General features: G+C 36.2%; 4 protein-coding genes across 4 annotated transcripts; 3 read left to right on the top strand and 1 right to left on the bottom strand.

The window, feature by feature from the left end:
- The first annotated feature begins 800 nt into the window (after positions 1-800).
- Positions 801-2,049, top strand: LOC148175393 (uncharacterized). Its single transcript, XM_088036470.1, has 3 exons — positions 801-955; positions 1,009-1,231; positions 1,275-2,049. The coding sequence occupies exons 1-3, from the start codon at positions 944-946 to the stop codon at positions 1,982-1,984; spliced, it is 945 nt and encodes a 314-aa protein (XP_087892596.1). The 5' UTR covers positions 801-943; the 3' UTR covers positions 1,985-2,049.
- A 4-nt stretch (positions 2,050-2,053) lies between these two features.
- Positions 2,054-2,752, bottom strand: LOC148175392 (uncharacterized). The gene is made up of 3 exons (XM_088036526.1): positions 2,661-2,752; positions 2,567-2,604; positions 2,054-2,522 (listed from the first exon to the last, which is right to left on the bottom strand). The coding sequence occupies exons 2-3, from the start codon at positions 2,567-2,569 to the stop codon at positions 2,157-2,159; spliced, it is 369 nt and encodes a 122-aa protein (XP_087892652.1). The 5' UTR covers positions 2,570-2,604; positions 2,661-2,752; the 3' UTR covers positions 2,054-2,156.
- A 1,616-nt stretch (positions 2,753-4,368) lies between these two features.
- On the top strand, positions 4,369-7,752 carry LOC148175391 (uncharacterized). The gene is made up of 3 exons (XM_088036397.1): positions 4,369-4,582; positions 5,951-6,012; positions 6,284-7,752. Exons 1-3 carry the CDS (start codon positions 4,562-4,564, stop codon positions 7,638-7,640), a joined length of 1,440 nt encoding a protein of 479 aa, XP_087892523.1. The 5' UTR covers positions 4,369-4,561; the 3' UTR covers positions 7,641-7,752.
- Positions 7,753-13,249: 5,497 nt separating this feature from the next.
- LOC148175390 (uncharacterized) lies at positions 13,250-18,404 on the top strand. The gene is made up of 4 exons (XM_088037201.1): positions 13,250-13,339; positions 13,868-14,126; positions 17,056-17,315; positions 17,542-18,404. Exons 2-4 carry the CDS (start codon positions 13,870-13,872, stop codon positions 18,291-18,293), a joined length of 1,269 nt encoding a protein of 422 aa, XP_087893327.1. The 5' UTR covers positions 13,250-13,339; positions 13,868-13,869; the 3' UTR covers positions 18,294-18,404.
- The last annotated feature ends 423 nt before the right edge of the window (positions 18,405-18,827 follow it).

Below are 18,827 nucleotides of genomic sequence, written 5' to 3'. Positions count from 1 at the left end.
TAAAAACATGTGTAAGTTATCAGTGACACACATTCGGAGATTTTGTATTAACATTTTTATGAAGGATGTAATGTATGAAGATTGTAAATAAAGCTAATAAGAAATGTTAAATTTGTCTCATTTTCTTGACTTAGATGGTTCAGTACTGTTGAGAGCAAAAAATCCTGAAACATAAAGCGATCTTCATTTCCGCAAAATTCCAAGTCAAAATGATTGAATTGAAACAGAAAAAAAATTACAAACATAAATTTAGTCCGAAAGACATTATCTTTATCATTATGCCTACATTACTTAGGGAAATAATTTTTCCCCGAAGCTAATTATTCCGCGTAGGTAACCAAGATGAGATAAGTCAATTAAAATTTAATCGTTGTAATGACAATAGAAATGACGACATTAATTTAAATAAAGGTCGTCTTTTGTTCTTTAAAGGTACAACATGTGGGTACTCAAAAATGTACCGCATGTTCCCAAACTAACGATATTTTCTTTTGGTTTTTGTTCCAGTTTTGACGTCAAAATAGTTGCGAACGTTCAAATCTAATCCAAATTTGAGCAAATTTGACGATAATTTAAAAGCGACGTGTTAATAGTCAATTTGTCACGATAGATCAAAGGCGGCAAATTTAAAATTTTAATTAACCAAAAATCGTAATTAATAAAATTAAATTTCTAGGTGCCAAAATCGTTGCCTTATCACCATTTTTGCATAATGCGGCGTTTCTTCGCAGTAAACATGCAGCTTCTTAAATAGCGCATAACAATAAGTCGACTACGAGTTTTTGGGTTGGTCCCTGCTTCTCTCCTACAACTAAAAATCCTTGAGATTTGTAGATAACCCAATCACGCGCTTCGTATGTAGATCAATTATAACCCGGAATAGATATAAAGACTCTTGCGATCTAGACAAAAAACGTTCTTGTGACACTGTTCCTCCACAGTAATGAAGCTTTCTGTAAGTACGACGCGGCGGTTGTTGTTGTAAAAACTACAACACAAGAGTTTCAGACGCTCGTTTTTCTCCTCGTTTGTAAAAAAAGTTTGACGCAGTCCCAGTTTTTTCTTTCTAAAGACGATGGTAGCTATAAGTATGGGTACGGCGGTGTTGAACAGACCGCAGACGCTTTTAACCAGGTTTCCGGAAAGTACTTTTACAAGAATGCCTTGGGTGAGGATGTTGAGGTGAAGTACACAGCGGGAGTTGAAGGATTTGTTCCTTCGGGAAGCGAACGTGAGTATTAATTTTCTACGTGAGTCGTAAATCCTCTTCTTAGAAACTGATAGTGATAGTGAAGTCATCGAATCCGCATCTGAACTCCCTCAGGAAGAGCCGGTGGAAGACGAGAAAGTTCATGAGGAAACTACTGAAACTGTGTCCACAACCACCGCTTCACCTGAGCAAACCCACGGGAGTTTTAACCCTGACGGCTCGTACGCGTTTTTCTACGCCTCGAAAGACTCGACGAGACAAGAATTTGCAGACTCCAACAACAACGTCCTGGGGAAATACTCGTACAGTGATGGGGAGACAAAGCATGATTTGTCTTATTCAGCCGGGGCAAACACGGGGTTTGTGGTAACTGGAGGAAGCTTAGCGCAGCCGAATGGTCTTCGCCAGTCACCTGAGTCTGCTATTTTTTACCAACCGCGGAACCACGATGGGTCTTACAGTTTTGAATTTTCGACTCCAACGCAGTCCCGACATGAGATTGCGGACTCCAAAGGGAATGTCTATGGGGGGTACTCGTTTGAAAACGAAGGGGGTTTCCACGACTTGCGGTACGTTGCCGGAAGTGAGACCGGGTTTTTACCAGTTGGAGGATCGCTGTGGAAAGGTGCGAAAGGAAGAAAAACAGACGAAGAGACACCACAGCCCGCGGCTAAAAACGCGGACGTGCCGTTATCTTTATCAATAAGAGATCAATTACTGTTTTTGTTAAATAACCCCAATCACAAAGGATTTGGATATTTTTACATGTTCTAAAAACAAGATATACTTGTGTATAATGTGTTGCCTATGCAACTCTTCGTAACAATAAATAAAACACTAAATATCTTCATACTTTTTATTTTTCACCAGTTACCACATCCATTCATTGCTAAGCTCTAAACCCCAAAAACCTCCAGCCCCCATTTAACCCTAAGTCACTTTCAACTTAAAAAGCACCAATAAGATTATAGGGGTAGTTCACCCCATAAGCATAAGGAATTCCGTACTGATGCGCCGGTAAGTAATAAACCACAGGCGAGTAATGAATCTGCGTTGTCTTAATATGCTGCAAAGGCTTCACTTCTTGCTCCTTAATCGGTAAATGCTCATGTTTCAAGTTGTTTTCCGGTGCGATTTTAATTACAGGAATCTGGCGATGTGGCAGAGGTTCAATAGCAATTCCATGATTCTCTTGAATTGTGTACGAGTAATCATGGCCGGATTGTTTAACATTGACGGAGGAAGAATCCACTGGAAGTAAAGTTGCAGATTGGGCAAAAGCGACGAGCGAAATTACAGCGAGAAGCACTAACTAAAATATAAATTAGAAGAGAGAGTATGAGGGTCAGCACTTACCATTATGAAGTCTTTTGTCTCTCGTGGTTGTTGGTCTACTGGTGATTAGAGAATGAGAGGTGTTTTATATAGGGGTTGGTGTAAAAATGCTTACATCTTTAAATGGATATCAAAATCTGGAGTTTTCAAGTTTTATGAAGGCTGTACCAGACGGATGCATTTTTCTTGGAATGTAACCAATAGGCCATGTTCTTCACTATTACAAAAACAAAGCGACCGGACGTTTGTGGTATTGATTGCTTTTACACCACGGTTGGAGACAAGAATCGGTTTGATGCTAATTCCTAGACTTTGCTTGTAGGGCTTTTTTTTCGCGCACAAAAATTACCTTTCAGGAGTTCAAATTTTATTAATATGTTGGTAGCTTTGGAATCTCGAAATCAACAGTTAGCAGTACTATTATACAAACAATGGAGAATGTGGTCGAAATTAGATTGAACCCAAAAAAAGAATTAATTGATTGGCTGACGTTATCTTCATCGAAGTAGTTTTTATAATAAAAACTACACAAAACAACCAACTCGATCGCTTAATGTACTGGGTAGCTTTTCATTGGCTACATGTTTGTACAAAACTGTCGTTTTATTGGATGGATTTATGGGCTAATTAAATCCCGCACAAAAGAGAATCAATTTATTGGCTTTTCCAGTGTTTATTGATAAAACAATTGTTGCGAAACTTTTTCATTGGTTCCTTGCAAGCAGTTGTTGTTCATTGGATGGCAAATTGTGATTAATGTTTCTGCGGCTTGATTCTAAAACGATTTTATAAGAATTCAGAATTTAGTAAAAGCACAGAAAATCTACCGTGGTGTAAAACACATTAAATGAAACTGGTTCCATTTTTATAAAAGGTCTAGTCCGCGACCAGACCAAGCGATTCAACGTGATCCTTCTTGAAGGCTAAACCAATTTTCCAAACAGAATGCAACTTTGTATTATTGAAATTTAAACTTGTTATTACCCATAAAGTAGCAACATTAGTACATTGTTTAATTCAAATGCAAAAAGACACACCCAAGTCTACCAAACCCATTCTGTTATTCAGATCCAGACCGTACCATTGCAACAATAAAATTCGAATATGTAACAAAACGTGAGACGGATTTGTATTCTCAGTACTACTCAGGTAAAATTTAATGTGACTATTAACGTAATGTCTTTTTAGTTTCACTTCACACAGAAGATTTACCATTGCGAAATTGCGCCTCCGCCAATAGAAAAGTTTAGGAGTTACAGTTAATTCTTGTAATATTAAGAGTATGAAACCCACAATCATGGTACTGCCTTGGTTGCACTGTTTACGCAGCAACCTTGACATTGCAAGAGATTGGTCGATGAACTCAATTGACGCCCAAGCAGTTTTCTTCCACCATAACTTTTACTAATAAGTACCTGATAAATTTGCACAGGTTGACGCCTAAGAGTACCATTATGTTGGTACGAGTGAAGGTTTGAAGACTCCTATTAATATTCTAACAGTACCATTTTAATCCCATAATGACCATCTCAACATTGTAAAAAATAAAACATTTACAGTTACGAGTGGCGTCTTGGTAGCGAAACTTTACTCCATTTTTATTGTTGTTACAATAAAAGTAACGGATCTTGGTATTGCTCGAAGGCAAACTTCGATCATTCGAGAACCAGTTTTTTGCACTTGATGTCAAAGATTTTGATCCACGGAACTGTTGTGTGATGTAATGTTTACTGTTGTATTAATTAGAATACCAAAAGTTCTAAAACAGAAGATTTTATTTTTTTTGCGAAATTTCGCCCACCCTTAGTCAAGGTGTCTTCCTCATCACGTTAGATAACGTTACCTGCCCCTTCTTTACGTAAAAGAAGTAACTTTTGATGTCGTCTCTCCTTCTCAATTGGTATTCTACCAATAGGAGCTCCCAATAATATCTTCCGTTACTTTTAAAAAGGCTGCAAGTAAATATTGAGAAGACAGTTCGACAAATGTCCATGTAGTGTTAAAATCGTTTACGAAATGATTTACTGGATTTTTCTTGTAAGTAATTTTTATCTATTTAGGGGCGTTAGAAAAAAGTCATGTAAATAACTATTTTTGCGGTTGATCGAGTAATGAACTCTGGCCACAGGCATTACAACCAAAATTAAATGCTAATTCAACAAGTACTGTAATTGTTAGGTATGTAGATTACCGTTACGATCATTTTTACAAAAATGTGTGTCGATTTTTTTTCATTTTTTTGGGTACTTTGACACCTGCTATCTCAACTCGTTTCCATTATCACTATTTTAATGTTCCTGTTTACATTTCGATATTCTCCCAAAGGTGGACATTAAGACAAATGGAGCACCGCAAAAACTAACATTTTGTAATTTATTCGCTTGAAGGAGGCTTTGGAATTTCAAACCTGTTGGTAGCACTGGTTATTACGTCAAGTGCTGACAGTTTGGGGTTAGGTGTAGATGAGATCTGTCATAAATACCAGAGCGTATTTCTGTTTTTGGAGCTTATTTAGGTTTCAGTTTTAAAGTCAATTTTAATTTAAATTCATTTAAAAATAATCCAATAAATCCACAAACAAACCATTTTATTTCAAATTTCAAAGCCTCACGTAGCTCGATTTTCTGTTGTCTCTTTTCTTTTATTAATATCATTGTTAAGCCTACAAAAATTATAATTATGCCTAGTTTAAAAGTTTGATTTACACAGCTCAATTTTTGAAAAAATGTGCTCCATGACGTAATATGATATAATATATTAGAAATATTCTAGAGTTCATTACTATCGGTCCACTTATTAAAAAGTAAAGTTGGAAGCAGCCCTTAGAATTTTTTATTCGAAACAGTTGGCAGAAAAAGCGTTTGACCTTGGAGCAATTGAGACATCCGTATAAGCTAATCGTCCTGCGCAAGTTTGCCAAAACTTGTTTAATCCTTATTTAAATCTCTTTTTTGGAACTTACCTTTGATTAATTCTTAACTAATGTTAGATGTTGATACACTAAACTTTGACAACGTGTTAACTCCAAAAATCGTTATTCAATTTTCCCCTAATTTTCTCTCTAAATAATTGAAAGCCAGATTTACAAACAAGAATTTTAGAAAATTTTTACAGTAGAGTGGACTGATGGCAATGAGCTGGAGTTTAAAAATAGTTTCTAACCAGAAATTTGAAATATGTAAGTTGGTTACTCTGCAAAATATGTAGTTATTGTTATCAGTAGTACCAACATGTAGAAAATTGCAAACAAAACAAATAACACGAATTTAAATTGTTTTGCTTCTTGTTTTTGCTTTATTTAAAAGTACTTTTAAATAAGAAAACAAATTTAGGAGCTGTATCAATTCGCATGAGCATTACGTCACTTTTGGGCAAATGACCTAATTTTTCTCTTCTTATTTCTAGATATCAACTTTAGCTTTGACGCACTGTAGACCGCAACTCAACACCCAAGAACCGGCCGTCGAGTAAGTCAAAATTTTCTCCTGTTATGCCTATCAGCTTGCCAAAACGTATCTAACTACTTTGTGACTGACAACTTATGTGTTTAGGGGTAGTAAAACTGTTGTAATATACTTTTTCGGCTGCAACAAGTAGTGTGGTAAAGTGTAGTTTTAGAAGAACTGTGGATGCCATTTCTTTACTCTTAGGGTAAGTTACTAATATTCTTTTCAGTATTAATGTGATTAACAAAATTCCTTCTTGGTTCCTGTGGAGAATTACAACATTGTGTTTTAGGGTCGAAAAACAAGATGTCATTGAGCTCCATCCAGACTCTCGAGACTTGTTTGCAGACACGAGACAACCGGAAGTTGTTGAGAAAGAGTTGGAGGAAAGCACGAAGGAGATTTTGGAAAAAATCGCGCTAGTCAACGAGAAACAGGGGTTGAATAAGAAGAAACCGAGACCTTACCACTTCCCATTTAGTTACCACCTGAGAGCGCAAGAGCCTCACAGGGAAGCCAACAATTTTAAGTTTCCTCGAGATCCGTTCACGAATCCCATTTTTGATTACATTGAGAAACAAGATGTTGCTGGTAACACGAGGATTTCGCCCTCTTCGGCCCAAGAAGAAGTACCTCCTGGGCATTATATTAAACGGAAAGTGACGCATCAACAGAGCATGGTGCTGCCTCCTATGGGGTACATGGGGGCTCCAAACATGTTTTACGACAATAAAGCACACTTGGAAAAACAGACTGTAGATAATATCAAAAGTATAGTTGGGGGCTCCCAGTACCCGAATTTTTACCAGTCTCAGTTGTACGCCTCCCGACCGGGGAAACAACAGTGGCAGTGGCCGTTTGGACAGTTTTTCCCGATCGTCGTCCATGACCCCTTTGTACACATGATGAATGCTGTTACCACAATGGTAGAGTACGGTCCTCAAGCTTCTTCACCTGGAAATTGTAAAAAAACGGACAATAAGAAGAAGCCATCAGCGACGAAAGCAAAACAACTTGACACTAAAATGACGTACAACGTTGTAGATAATGGTAAAGGCGCGGAGATAACTGTACAAAATAACGACGACTCCGACTTAACCACAGTTTTGGACATCGAGGACTTGCAAATTACCGATAATAGAGAAGATCCGTTACAGCTCAAGCTCAACTTCAGAGAAGCGAAAGGAGTTAATGAAACAAGCGAGCTGAGACAGTCGCCACCAGTCCGCGATCAAGTTCTTTTCGACGATGAGGTCGTCGCTGAAGATGAGGAGAAAGCGGAGGAAATCCAGATTTCTAATCAAGGAACGAAGAAATTGGTCAGTAAGGATAACACAGGGAGTGGGATTTTTGTTCACAAGATTAAAGTGAGGAAAGGAGGGGTTGCCATTGCGGGACCTGGAGGAATAGCGACCGCTGGAAGTGGAGGCACGGCGATCGTGGGGCCAAATGGGTTTGCCTACACGCATCCTGATAGTCTGGCTATTGCTGGATCAGGGACGAAAGTCGTCGCCGTGGAGCCTAATATAAACTTGGCGCAGGTTATAGCGGATCATAATAAGAACAAGACGAGAGGAAGTGGACACCTGCCGTCGAGAATAGGGAAGATTGTTGCCGTAGGGCCAGTTATTTATTATAATAAGGGTTGATTTAGTTTTACGTTGTTGTTATAGGCAACACATTATACACCAGTGTACGGATTGTGCCAAATTAGGTTTAGTTCACAAAGTTATAATAATAAAAATATATTTTTTTACACAGTCCCTTATTATCAGTAGCGTCTTTACTAACTTACTACCACCTCTCATTAGTTAGTTAAATTTGCTTACTAATCTTCTTTTCTTCTTCAGATACATAACATTCCTTACCGGACCTCATTATTTGCAATGGTCTCCACCAAAAACCTCCCCTGCTTTTACTAACGCACCAAGAAGAGACACCACAGAAGACTACAACACTTCAGCTCCTTATCGAGCTCACCCGTTATTTCATTTCTTGAAAAACAAGAACACTATCAACACTGATAGAATTATCAGTTTTCGCAAAGATTCAAGTGATGATAAAATTACAACTTTGATTTTAAAACCGGTGGCTAAAGCAGTTGCAGGAATCGAAGGAAAGGCGATTTCAACACCGATGTCTAGAGCCATTTTGAGGCAAGGAACTAATGTTGATATTTTGTTTGAGCCAGAGGCTGTTGCGATCGCTGGACCTGGAGGAATAGCACACGCTCAGAGCGATTTGGAAATTATTTATGATGATATTATCGCGAAATGAGCAGTTAAGAGGTGTTTTACGGAATAGTTCCTTTTTGTAGTGATTTATAATTATTATTAGTTTTTTTCACGTTTTTTGTGATTTTATTTTTTGATAGAAATTTTACACTTGTCTGAGGCTTTACATTTTTTTTTTCAAGTTGGTACTTAGTATATGTCAATTTTGACGTTTAAACGGCAACTGTCAAATTCCAAAGATTTTTTAGACAAGAGATAAAAAGTGAAAATCCCAAAATATGAAAATGGAGCCTCAGGAAATTAAACCGTTTTGAAAAAAAAAATAAAAAAAAAATTAAATGTTGGATATAAAAGTTACTCTTTATTTAACCAAAGCTGTATTTTATGGTGAGGTACATTTTTTGGCAAACAAAATCCCGGAAGCTCAAATCTGCAGTTAAAACCACAAAAATTTCATAAAAGAATCGCATTTTGTACCTTGAAGGCCAATTGTACAAACTGTAAATATGTAATTAGCAAAATAAAATTTCTAATTTCCTCCGCATTTTTAATTAACACTAATCATCCCACAATTACCTCTTCATCGCCTTACCATTCGCATCACGCATCCACCAATTGACCATTACATAATTATAATTTAAAAGTAACACATTTCTGAAGAATACCAAGCAAAAGCACGTCTTCCACCACCAGTTTCGTCTTGGCGCCTTTACGATTCAAGAAGCATAAATTTGTTACCTAGTTAACGTTTCTTCGGCGTGAATACAATTTCTGCATCTTAATTTCAGTTCTTTGCAAGACCCCCAATCTAAAGTCACCCTAATTCCGTTCTATGGAGGTGGAAAAGGTCAATCTTTACAAATTATTGAAAGACCTGATGGTTCTGTTATAACGCATATTGTGAAGACTCCTGTGCACACTCCTACTCCTGAAGACGCTGTTAACACGTCGGAGTTGGAGAATCCGCCCTTGCCGACTAAACAAGATATTAATTTTGGGTCGAGTCTCCGGAACATCCACCGTACGGCTGTTAACATCATAAAGTTACAAGAAGCCGCGAAGAAGAATGGAAAGTTGAGTGAAAACGAGGAGAGTTTGTACCAGAAGAACATGGACGAGTTGAATTCTTCAGCAAAGGACCTCACCCGCCTGCAAGAACGAGAAGACTCGTTTAGTTTTGAGAACCGAGAAGGACTAACTGAGTGGTTTGAACGAAAGAAGTTGACTCAACGGGAGAAAGACAAGAAGAAAAAAGAAGAGGAAGATAGGAAGAAAGAAGAGGAAGAAAAAAAGAAAGAGGAAGAGGAGGAAGAAAGAAAAAAACAGGAGGAGGAAGAAAAGAAGAAGAATAAGCCCAAGGAAGAGGAAGAAAACGAGGAAGGCGAAGACGGCGATGCTATTTCCATCGGACTTCCTGCAGATGACGCCTCCGTTGCTGAAGCCAAACCTGTGGGACTCGCCGTCGCTGGTAAAAACCCACCACTGTTAAATTAAGCTTGACTGTTTTCTTCAGGTGAAGGAGGTGTTGCCGCTAGTAAACCCATCGCGACTGCTGTGGTAGGACCTGGAGGACTCGCCATTGCCCGACCTGTTGGTACCGCTATCGCAGGAGTGGCTCCTGATCAAGCTCTAGTTCCTATCTACGCGGAGGGGTACATCGCAGGTACCAAACCGAAGAGATACGGCTCTAGCACTAAACCAGACGCCGCCAGCGAGTTGCTCAATAAAATTATAAGCAAATATCATCAAACGTAGAAACTGAATAAAATCGATTCTATTGTTACGTCTTTGGTTGACCTTATTAAGGCCACCGGTCCAACGGAACTGTTAATTTCAGGTTTTTTTTAATGGAACCAGTTTAATAGCATCGATCTGGACGCATTTAAAATAACGGGTGAAATACCGTTTGGGTTGGAATTTATTGGTTCATAAAAATGATAGCAACAAAGAAGAGAACTTGCGGAAAATGCAATTTCCCATGTGCAGTGGCATTGATTGGAAACTTGAGAGGAATAAGAAACTAAACAATTTATCTTAATTAATATGGTAATCGAAGAGTGAATTGAATTTAATGGGCTTAATTACGTGGTACTGTGATGGTACGTGATAAACACGGAGAAAATGTTTTTTATGAGTAGTTTTAGCACTGGGAAACTACCCAGTGGTCGAAATTCTGAGTTGCGAATGCACGTCAGTGTGGAAACTTGCGACCACAAAATTGATGTTTTTTAGGTTTTAGTCAGGTTCTAAACTTCCCAAACTATGTCACCTTCAAATTTCCGATTCAACAGTATTCAAATAATGTTTTAAATTTTTCATTTCTTAAGTTTTTACTTCTTTGAGATGAGCTAGGAATTTACGAAGCCAGGAACATCATCAAATCTCCAAAAATTGAGGAAATTATTAATACCCAGAGAGAAATCCTAATTTAAAAGAGAATTGAAGAGATACAAAGATTTTAACTAATTTTAAGAGGTAGATATAAAAAATATGAAAAACTCGGTGGTGCTTTACATATTTAAAAAATTACAATATGAAAAACTATAAATGAATGCAAAGAAGAAAGATAATAAATAATAAAAAAACCAAAAATACCTATGAAAATTCAGATGGTGCAGGAATGGAGTCTGAAAACTTCCACAGTTTTAAAAGTTCAAAAAAATTCCATCATTTTACTCCGAATTTTCCATAGCCTGCATTTTCATACATATTTTCCGCTCCAAACAATCTAACAGCAAACAAACTTTCAGACCGAAGAAACAGTTAAATTAGAAGCGAACAAAGCACTGAAAATTGCTCATACTTCATATTTTCAAGTCTTTTAATAAAACCAATCCACCGACAATTTCCCAAAGAATCAAAGGTCAAAATCGTGCAAAATTGAGCTTCATTTTTCACGCTTGGTCCTTCCCACAAATTAACTTCTTTTAGACTGTATAAAAAAGTTGTTGTTTGATGTGCAAACATGTCATTATTGAGTGGCGCACGTCATTGCTACCAACATGTAAAAAAAATCCAATGCCCCCCAGCCGCCGAAGAAAATCTGCAAAAAGTTTACCACAATTTTTCCGCATCAATGAAACATTTGATGGGGATGTTGTCGGGATGTAACTTAATCATAAAGTCTAGCAAAAAATAATTAGTTTAGTTGATTCATCATGTTTGGTGAACCATATAATTTTTTTTATCTATTTTTCAGCCTTCAAACCGAGTATTTTCCGAGATTTCCACAAATAAATTCAGTGGATGCGATTTCCTCATAGAACTTCAATGATTCACTGAAAACATTAGTATTAAAATATTTTTGTTGCATCCACCGTTTTATTGTATCTCACTGATAAATGAAATAGTAAAACCTGGCAAAACAAAGTATTTATTTATGTAAATTAAAGAATTTCAATAACAATAAGTTAGAGGTCGTTGTGCTATTAACAAGACAGTGCGAAAAGTACTAAGTTTAGTCTACTTTTTTCCCCATAAAATCATCAGTGGTTGGTTTATTCCACAACAGTATTACCACACGCTTGAAATTGCAAGAATTTAAAGGTGCACCTCTATAATAATTACAATTAACTTCCTTATTTGTTGGGATCTGCAACAATCTCAAGCTTTCAAAATCCAATTTTATTAATAATCATCTTTCTCTTTCTTCGCAATCATCCGTAAACAGAAACAATTTAAGCAGTGCCAACATAAAGAGCATACTAAACCAAAATCGATTGTTATTCTCCACAAGCAATAGCAAGGTCAATGCTCATCAGTGAAGACTAATTTCTGTAAAATTTCAAAACATATCTGCATGTCACGGTGACAACATTTTCTTAACACTCTCTATGCTGTGTCATGACAATACTTGTCCCTTGCATAATTTTCTTTGAAGTTAACCACGAGTGGATTTACGCTTGATCTCATTTGAGTCAGATTACCATCAAGTTGGGTTTCAACCCACAAATTTATTCAGAAATCTGATGAGTCAAAAGTCACTCCTTTTTATGGGCAGAGTCAAAAATTTCCAGACTAAACAACACGGCTGTCCTTGGGACATGCAATCAATTAGAAATGGGATCGAAAAAAGGTAATCAAGACTCTAATGCGTTCGCTCATTTTGTACTTTCAGAACTTGCAGTGACAAAGATATTACTTTCTTTTCTTTGTTAATCTCAAAAGGCGTGTTAAACTTTCGTTCGGATTTGATTAGGATTTTTGTATTATATTATTTGTTGATTAGAGAGCACGCTCACCTGTTTTTAACAATATGAAAAAGTGTAAACAAAAAGTGAAAATTGGCGGCAATTGGACGCATTCTTCGGAAAATCTTCAGCAAACAATAGTGGTACATTTAATTTGGTGTAATTTTCTGCGCTTTGTTTAACTGTTTTTTCGTTTTGGTGTAAATAAACAGAACGTTAACTCGTAAGTACGACAGCATTACCAACATCGATCTTTTGGATTTTTTGGACAATTATACGTTTGTAATTTTATCTAAATACGGAAACGCTCAACGGATATCGGATATTAATTGTCGAGGAAAGGCCTGTCACTTCCTTAAAAAAAATCATAAGCACGGTCCTGGATTGGTGCTCTCACTGACCGACTATTTGAGCACAAAAGAAAAAAATCCCAGAAAAAATGTTCTACGAGACTGAATGTAAATATAATAAATAGAAGCAATTTCAATTAAATCGAAGGAATTGTACCACTTCGTTTGAAAGTGTCCGGATTTTTCCGGGTTGAGACTTCATTTTATTAAGAAATAAGAAATTAAAATCTTCGAGATAAAACACGAAAAAATTGTCTTGACAATGACCCTCAGGATTTTGGCACTGCCCCATAATAAGACGATAAATCCACCCACTGAATACAAACGACTCTTAAATTTAGCAAAAGCAAGAATGACTCGAAGTGCAAGAATGAAAAGAAACTATATTTCACAAATGAATAAAATAAAAATCGTGAGGTGCATCCAAGATGTTGGTATCATCGGGACAACGTTGAAGACACTTGGCATTGGTGACTCCTCCCCTCCTTCAGGCGTGTATAAGAGAGGTCGTTGGTCCTCTGAAGGAGTTATTAGTTATCACTCTTGTGCACGGGGCTGTCGTGAGTTTTAGCTGGTGAGTGCTTTCAAGAGTTTTTTAATTTTATTTCGTGTTGATATTTCCCAGTTTCTTTGAGATTTAATTTAATTTTTTCAACAGAAGAGATGAAACTTTTTTGAATACATTTTAATTTATCTTTTTTTTTAAATTTAAGGGTGAATAAATTTGTACCGGGTCAGCCTCTTTAGTATTTTTCGACTTAGTTTTATAACATAGTTTTCCTAATTTGTATCTTAAATATTCCCAAGTTGCTATGGAAACAAAGCTATTCTAACATTCCGTATCGAAATGGATATTCTAGCACTGAAAACGAATTGGAAAATAGCGAAAATAGCTCTGTTACAAGAACAAATTAGGAAAAATAATATAAAAACCTCGTTCATAAGGCCATTTAGGCACTCATCCATTATAAAACTCGCGGCTTTGCCGCTCGTTTTATAAACTTGGATTCGTGCCTAAAAAATTGCCTTATGAAACTCGGTGTTTTAATATACTATTTCGTATAACCGTGTACTTAAATGCACATTTCTTCATATTTTCCAGAAATGTTGCTCCATACAGTCCTACTTTTAGCAGCAGTATATTCATCGCAAGGTCTTCCCCGACCCCAGACGCAAACGTCCAATGGATTTGATCCAAAACAAGTCTTTTTCGTCCCCCAAAGGCAACAGTACAACCCTGGGCAACAGTACAATCCTGGACAACAGTACAACCCTGGGCTGCAGTACGACGTGTCAGTTTTAGAGCCGCAGTTTCAGATTCCCCCGTATAATTTTATCGGCGATAAACAACACTTTCCCAGGTATTTTTTTTAGTTTTAAGATGTAGAAATAATTTTGTTGGTAATAACCAAATAACCACACGTTTGGTGTTCCATTTCTATTGTATTTATTGTTTGAGATTTCGCAATTTGAAGGAACAAAGATTTGTTATAATGAGAATGTTATGCTTGAATTTTGATTTTTTTGGGGATTTAATGTCAGAGTTATGGTTCAATTTCTCTTGACTTTCTATCGGTATTTTTATTATTCTTTATAAAATATGGTTAATTATACTAACAAGCGTACATCATAGCGAGAAGAAACTTAGCGGTAAACAATAAAACTGTTCTTATGTAAAAATATAATAGAATTGCCTTGAAAGAGAAACGACAATAGCAAACAATTTGAGTGTTTTATAGTTTGATTGCATCAAAGCGCAAACGACTGAAAAGGCAACTGAGTTTGTAAATAACATTTTAAAATTTCACTTCTAATAATGACCAGCTCTAAAATCTGTTTCTTATAAAGAATGATTTTTAGTTCTTTAATTATGATATTAATGGGTACAAAGAAATATTTTTGGACCATTTTCGTTCGATATAGAAGAAATTAGCTCTTAAAGTTTAATTTTCAAATTTAGATACTTAATCAATAGTAGTAACTCTTAGAAATTTTAACTTTGTAGCTCTTAAAATAAAAGTAACTCCCGATCGATCAAAAATTCCGACTGCCAAAAAAATGTCAGCTTGCAAAATCTGTCCCTTTTGATGTTTAAGTTTAAAATTTTACACACTTAATAAGGAACTGAATAGTAGAAACTCATAAAAATTTCAAATTTATAACTCTTAAAATAAACGATTTACGGGATATAAAGTAACGCGTGATGAAAAATTCCGATTGCCAAAAAAATGTCAATTTCTAAAATCTGTTCCTTTTAATGTTTGATTTTGAAATTTTATGCACCTAATCAGGCACTAAAATGTAGTAACTCCTAGAAATTTCAACTTTGTAGCTTCTAAAATAAAAGAGTTACAGGATATAAAGTAACACATGATCGAAACTTCCGATTGCCAAAAAAATATGTTCCTATTTAACTGTAATTCTAAAATTATGCACACATAATTAGAAGCTAATCGGTAGTAACTCCTAAAAGTTCCAACTATGTAGCTCTTAAAGTGGAAGAGTTACGAGATATAAAGTAACACATGATCGAAAATTTCGATTGCCAAAGAAATATCAGCCTTTAAAATCTGTTCCTTTTAATGTTTCGTTATGAAATTTTACGAACTTTATAAGAGACTAAAAAGTGGTAATTCCTAAAAATTTCAATCAGATAACTCTTAAACTAAAAGAGTTATTGGATATAAACACGTGATAGAAAATTCCTATTGTCAAAGAAAGGTGAGCTTCCGAACTCTGTCCCTTTTGATGTTTAAGTTTTAAATTTAACACGCTTAATGAGGAACTGAATAGTAGTAACTCATAGAAATTTCATCTTTGTAATATAAATATAGATATAAAGTAACGCGTGATGGAAAATTTCGATTGCCAAAGAAATATCAATCTCTAAAAACTGTTTCTTTTAATGTTTAATTTTGAAATTTTATGCACCTAATCAGCTACTAAACTGTAGTAACTCCTAGAAATTTCAACTTTGTAGCTCCTAAAATACAAGAGTTACAGGATATAAAGTAACACATGATCGAAACTTCCGATACCCAAAAAATATGACATCCTCAAAAATCTGTTTCCATTTAACTGTATTTAATTCTAAAATTTTGCATACCTAATCAGAAGCTAATCGATAATAACTCCTAGAAGTTCCGACTATGTAGCTCTTAAAGTGAAAAAGTTACGAGATATAAAGTAACACATGAACGAAAATTCCGATTGCTAAAAAAATATCAGCATCTAAATAAAATCTGTTCCTTTTAATGTTTCATTATAAAATTTTACGAATTTGATCAGAAACTAAAAAGTGGTAATTCCTAGAAATTTCAATCAGATAACTCTTAAAATAAAAGAGTTATTATATATAATGCAACACGTGATAGAAAATTCCCATTGTCAAAGAAAGGTCAGCTTCCAAAATATTTCCCGTTCAATGATAAATTTTGAAATTGTGAATACTAAATGAGAGACTAAATAGTAGTAACTCCTAGAAGTTTTAACCTGATAACTCTTAAAATGAAAGAGTTTTGACATATAAGGTAACACATAATCAAACATTTCGATTGCCAATGAAATGGGAGTTTCTAAAATCTGTTTCCAGGTGCATGTTGCATACCTACTCACAAAATAAATAGCAGGAACTCCCAAAAATGTTTGAAGTTTATAACGCTTAAAATGCAGGATTAACAATGAAACGGCAGCTTGTAAAATCTGTTCCTTTTAAAATAAAGTTTTAAAAGTTTACAGCCGTAATCACGAATTAAATATCTGTTACCAATTCCTAAAAATTTCAATTATGTTATCCTTAAAATCAAAAAGTTGCTGTAAATAAACAAAAATTTTTATTAAAAAAAATGTAAATTGTAGTAACCCTATAAATAAACGGGATAATAAAAAATTTCTAAATTCTGGCAATGGCAAGAATGTAAACAATGAAAGCTAAATAATGACTTATGTAACAAGTGCGTAACGGTGATAATTAAATTCTAAGTTCCCTAAATAAATGCGTAAAATCAATTATAAAACTTCACACCAATTATTTAATACTTGAACTTGTTAATTGGAATTTTGTAACCTGTAAATTACAATAATTACGTCTTTTTTTTTAATCACCCTCCCCTCGCCACATATTTAGTCCAAATGAGGCAATTCAATTTTCTCAAACCGATGCATATCTAATAACAGCAATTAATACTTGTCCTTAAAATTATGTAAGTCTCCTGCATGCTTATAATAATTCAAACAATTCCTCTACTAGCCCAGGGTCACCACCATCACAATTAAGACATTTAATTGCAGTGTGCAACCACAAATCGTACTTTACCACGGAGGCGCCGCCCCCGGCGGCCAACCCTTCCTGTTACAACCGGGATCAGCACCTGGAAACTTCTTGGTACCTCAAGGAGGTCCAAATGTCATCTTAAGAGACGCGCCCCCGGCACCACCACGTCCTGTTTTTGTCGCCGGGTACCCCAAACCAGCACATATCCCTCCAATTGAGAAAGACGCCGAAGAAGTGCCGACTAACCCGTCGAAAATTCCGCCGTTGAGACCTACAGGTGATGATTGCTATGCGGGTTTCATAAATAGGTCACTGTCAACGCGAATATGTTTCGAGTATTCAAATCGCGTGCGGGGACAATGACACCGTTTATGCAATAAGGTGTGCACGAGCGAATTTCACTGTAATAATAAATTATTGCCTTGTAATACGGGAGAAACAATAATAAATGTAATAACAGAGTGTAGAAAGTTGACAAGAAAATTGGTGACTTTTGGTTGCAGGCGAAAACAAACCTGAGAAACTAGAAACGTTTGAAGATGACGACAACTCCAAGAAGCAAGCTAGTGAGGCTGACGGTCTCGCCGAGGCTGATCGCAACCCTGCGTTCAACACCAAGACGAATCTTCGGCCTGGGCAAAGATTCTTCATCCTCAACGGACAACCGCTCTTCTCTAACTATCCGTACACGAACAACATCTATCCGGGAATCAACTTGAAATATTCCAGTTACATTCCGCAGACTCCAATCAAGAAAGTTTCTCCTTATCAAAACAACCTCTTCAGGAGTAAATCTAATGACTATGACAACAAACAAGTCCCGTTCGGCTATCCAGACAACCTCGTTCTGTTAAATCAACCCGGAAGTTTCCAGGAGTCGCTTTTTAAAACCCCTAATTTGAAGCAAAACGCTCAGTACCAAGACGATTATGGCTTAGTACAACAAGACGATGATGCTGTGGTGATCGACGCGGAACAACAACATGATGAAGAAGAGGACGAAGACGACAAAGAAGAAGAAATGCAAGACGAAGTCGTCTCGGCTGCTGAGAAAGAAGGAGAGCCAACTATTGCTCAAGCTCAACCTGGAGCCATCGCTCTTGCTGGACCTGGAGGCGTAGCTGCAGCCGCGCCACGCGGTACCGCTTTTGTGGGTAAAGAAGGAGTGGCAGTTTCCAGTCCAAGAGCTACAGCGGTTGCTGGACCTAGCCGGGGAGAAGGAGTTGAAGAGAAGAACAAAAAGAAGAAGTCCTGAGTGATATTTTGTGATAACTGATTAGGCTTAATTAGCGATTGCTCTGCGGACACCATACTTCTAAATTGTAGGTTTCTTATTTAAATATATCGTGTATACTTTTTTAATTCATTTGGCAACTACAGGAAATTTTCATCGCTCCTAATTTGTTATTATTAGACATACGGACATTTCGAGCACAGTTTAGGTCGGTCAGACAAAGAGTTTAGCAATGGGGCAAGCAAAAAAAACTTTTTTTTATTTCTTAAGTCGAATTTTAGAGATCCGAGCGGAAAACGACGTTTATTACCTTTCTGTTATACATAAATCTGAATTTAAATTCAGATTTGGAATCTGCAGAAAATTCTGCGTACACTGATGTATAATAACTTAAGTTTACTCTAAAAAATAAGCGAGATATCGATATCAGAAATTTGGTCAGTTTTAGTCGTGAATTTTTGCGAAAATTTGCAAATTTCGACTGAAGAAAAATCAAAGAACTTTTTCTTATGTAAAAAATCGCGAGAAAACGATGGCGTAAACCGCAGCTCAATA

Source organism: Gnatocerus cornutus, chromosome 5, assembly GCF_029298725.1.
Source record: "Gnatocerus cornutus isolate USDA-ARS CGAHR chromosome 5, icGnaCorn1.1, whole genome shotgun sequence".
NCBI lineage: Eukaryota > Metazoa > Arthropoda > Insecta > Coleoptera > Tenebrionidae > Gnatocerus > Gnatocerus cornutus.
This window is presented reverse-complemented; position numbering and strand designations above follow the sequence as displayed.

Bases quoted from the DNA above. Each gene is read 5' to 3' on its own strand.
- LOC148175393 (XM_088036470.1), top strand. The intron at 1,232-1,274 runs GTGAGTATTAAT...TCCTCTTCTTAG, and splicing joins TGTTCCTTCGGGAAGCGAAC to AAACTGATAGTGATAGTGAA.
- LOC148175391 (XM_088036397.1), top strand. From the start codon at position 4,562: ATGATTTACTGGATTTTTCTT. The intron at 4,583-5,950 runs GTAAGTAATTTT...TCTTATTTCTAG, and splicing joins TGATTTACTGGATTTTTCTT to ATATCAACTTTAGCTTTGAC. The intron at 6,013-6,283 runs GTAAGTCAAAAT...ATTGTGTTTTAG, and splicing joins ACCCAAGAACCGGCCGTCGA to GGTCGAAAAACAAGATGTCA.
- LOC148175390 (XM_088037201.1), top strand. From the start codon at position 13,870: ATGTTGCTCCATACAGTCCTACTTTTAGCAGCAGTATATTCATCGCAA. The intron at 14,127-17,055 runs GTATTTTTTTTA...ATTTAATTGCAG, and splicing joins GATAAACAACACTTTCCCAG to TGTGCAACCACAAATCGTAC. The intron at 17,316-17,541 runs GTGATGATTGCT...TTTTGGTTGCAG, and splicing joins TCCGCCGTTGAGACCTACAG to GCGAAAACAAACCTGAGAAA.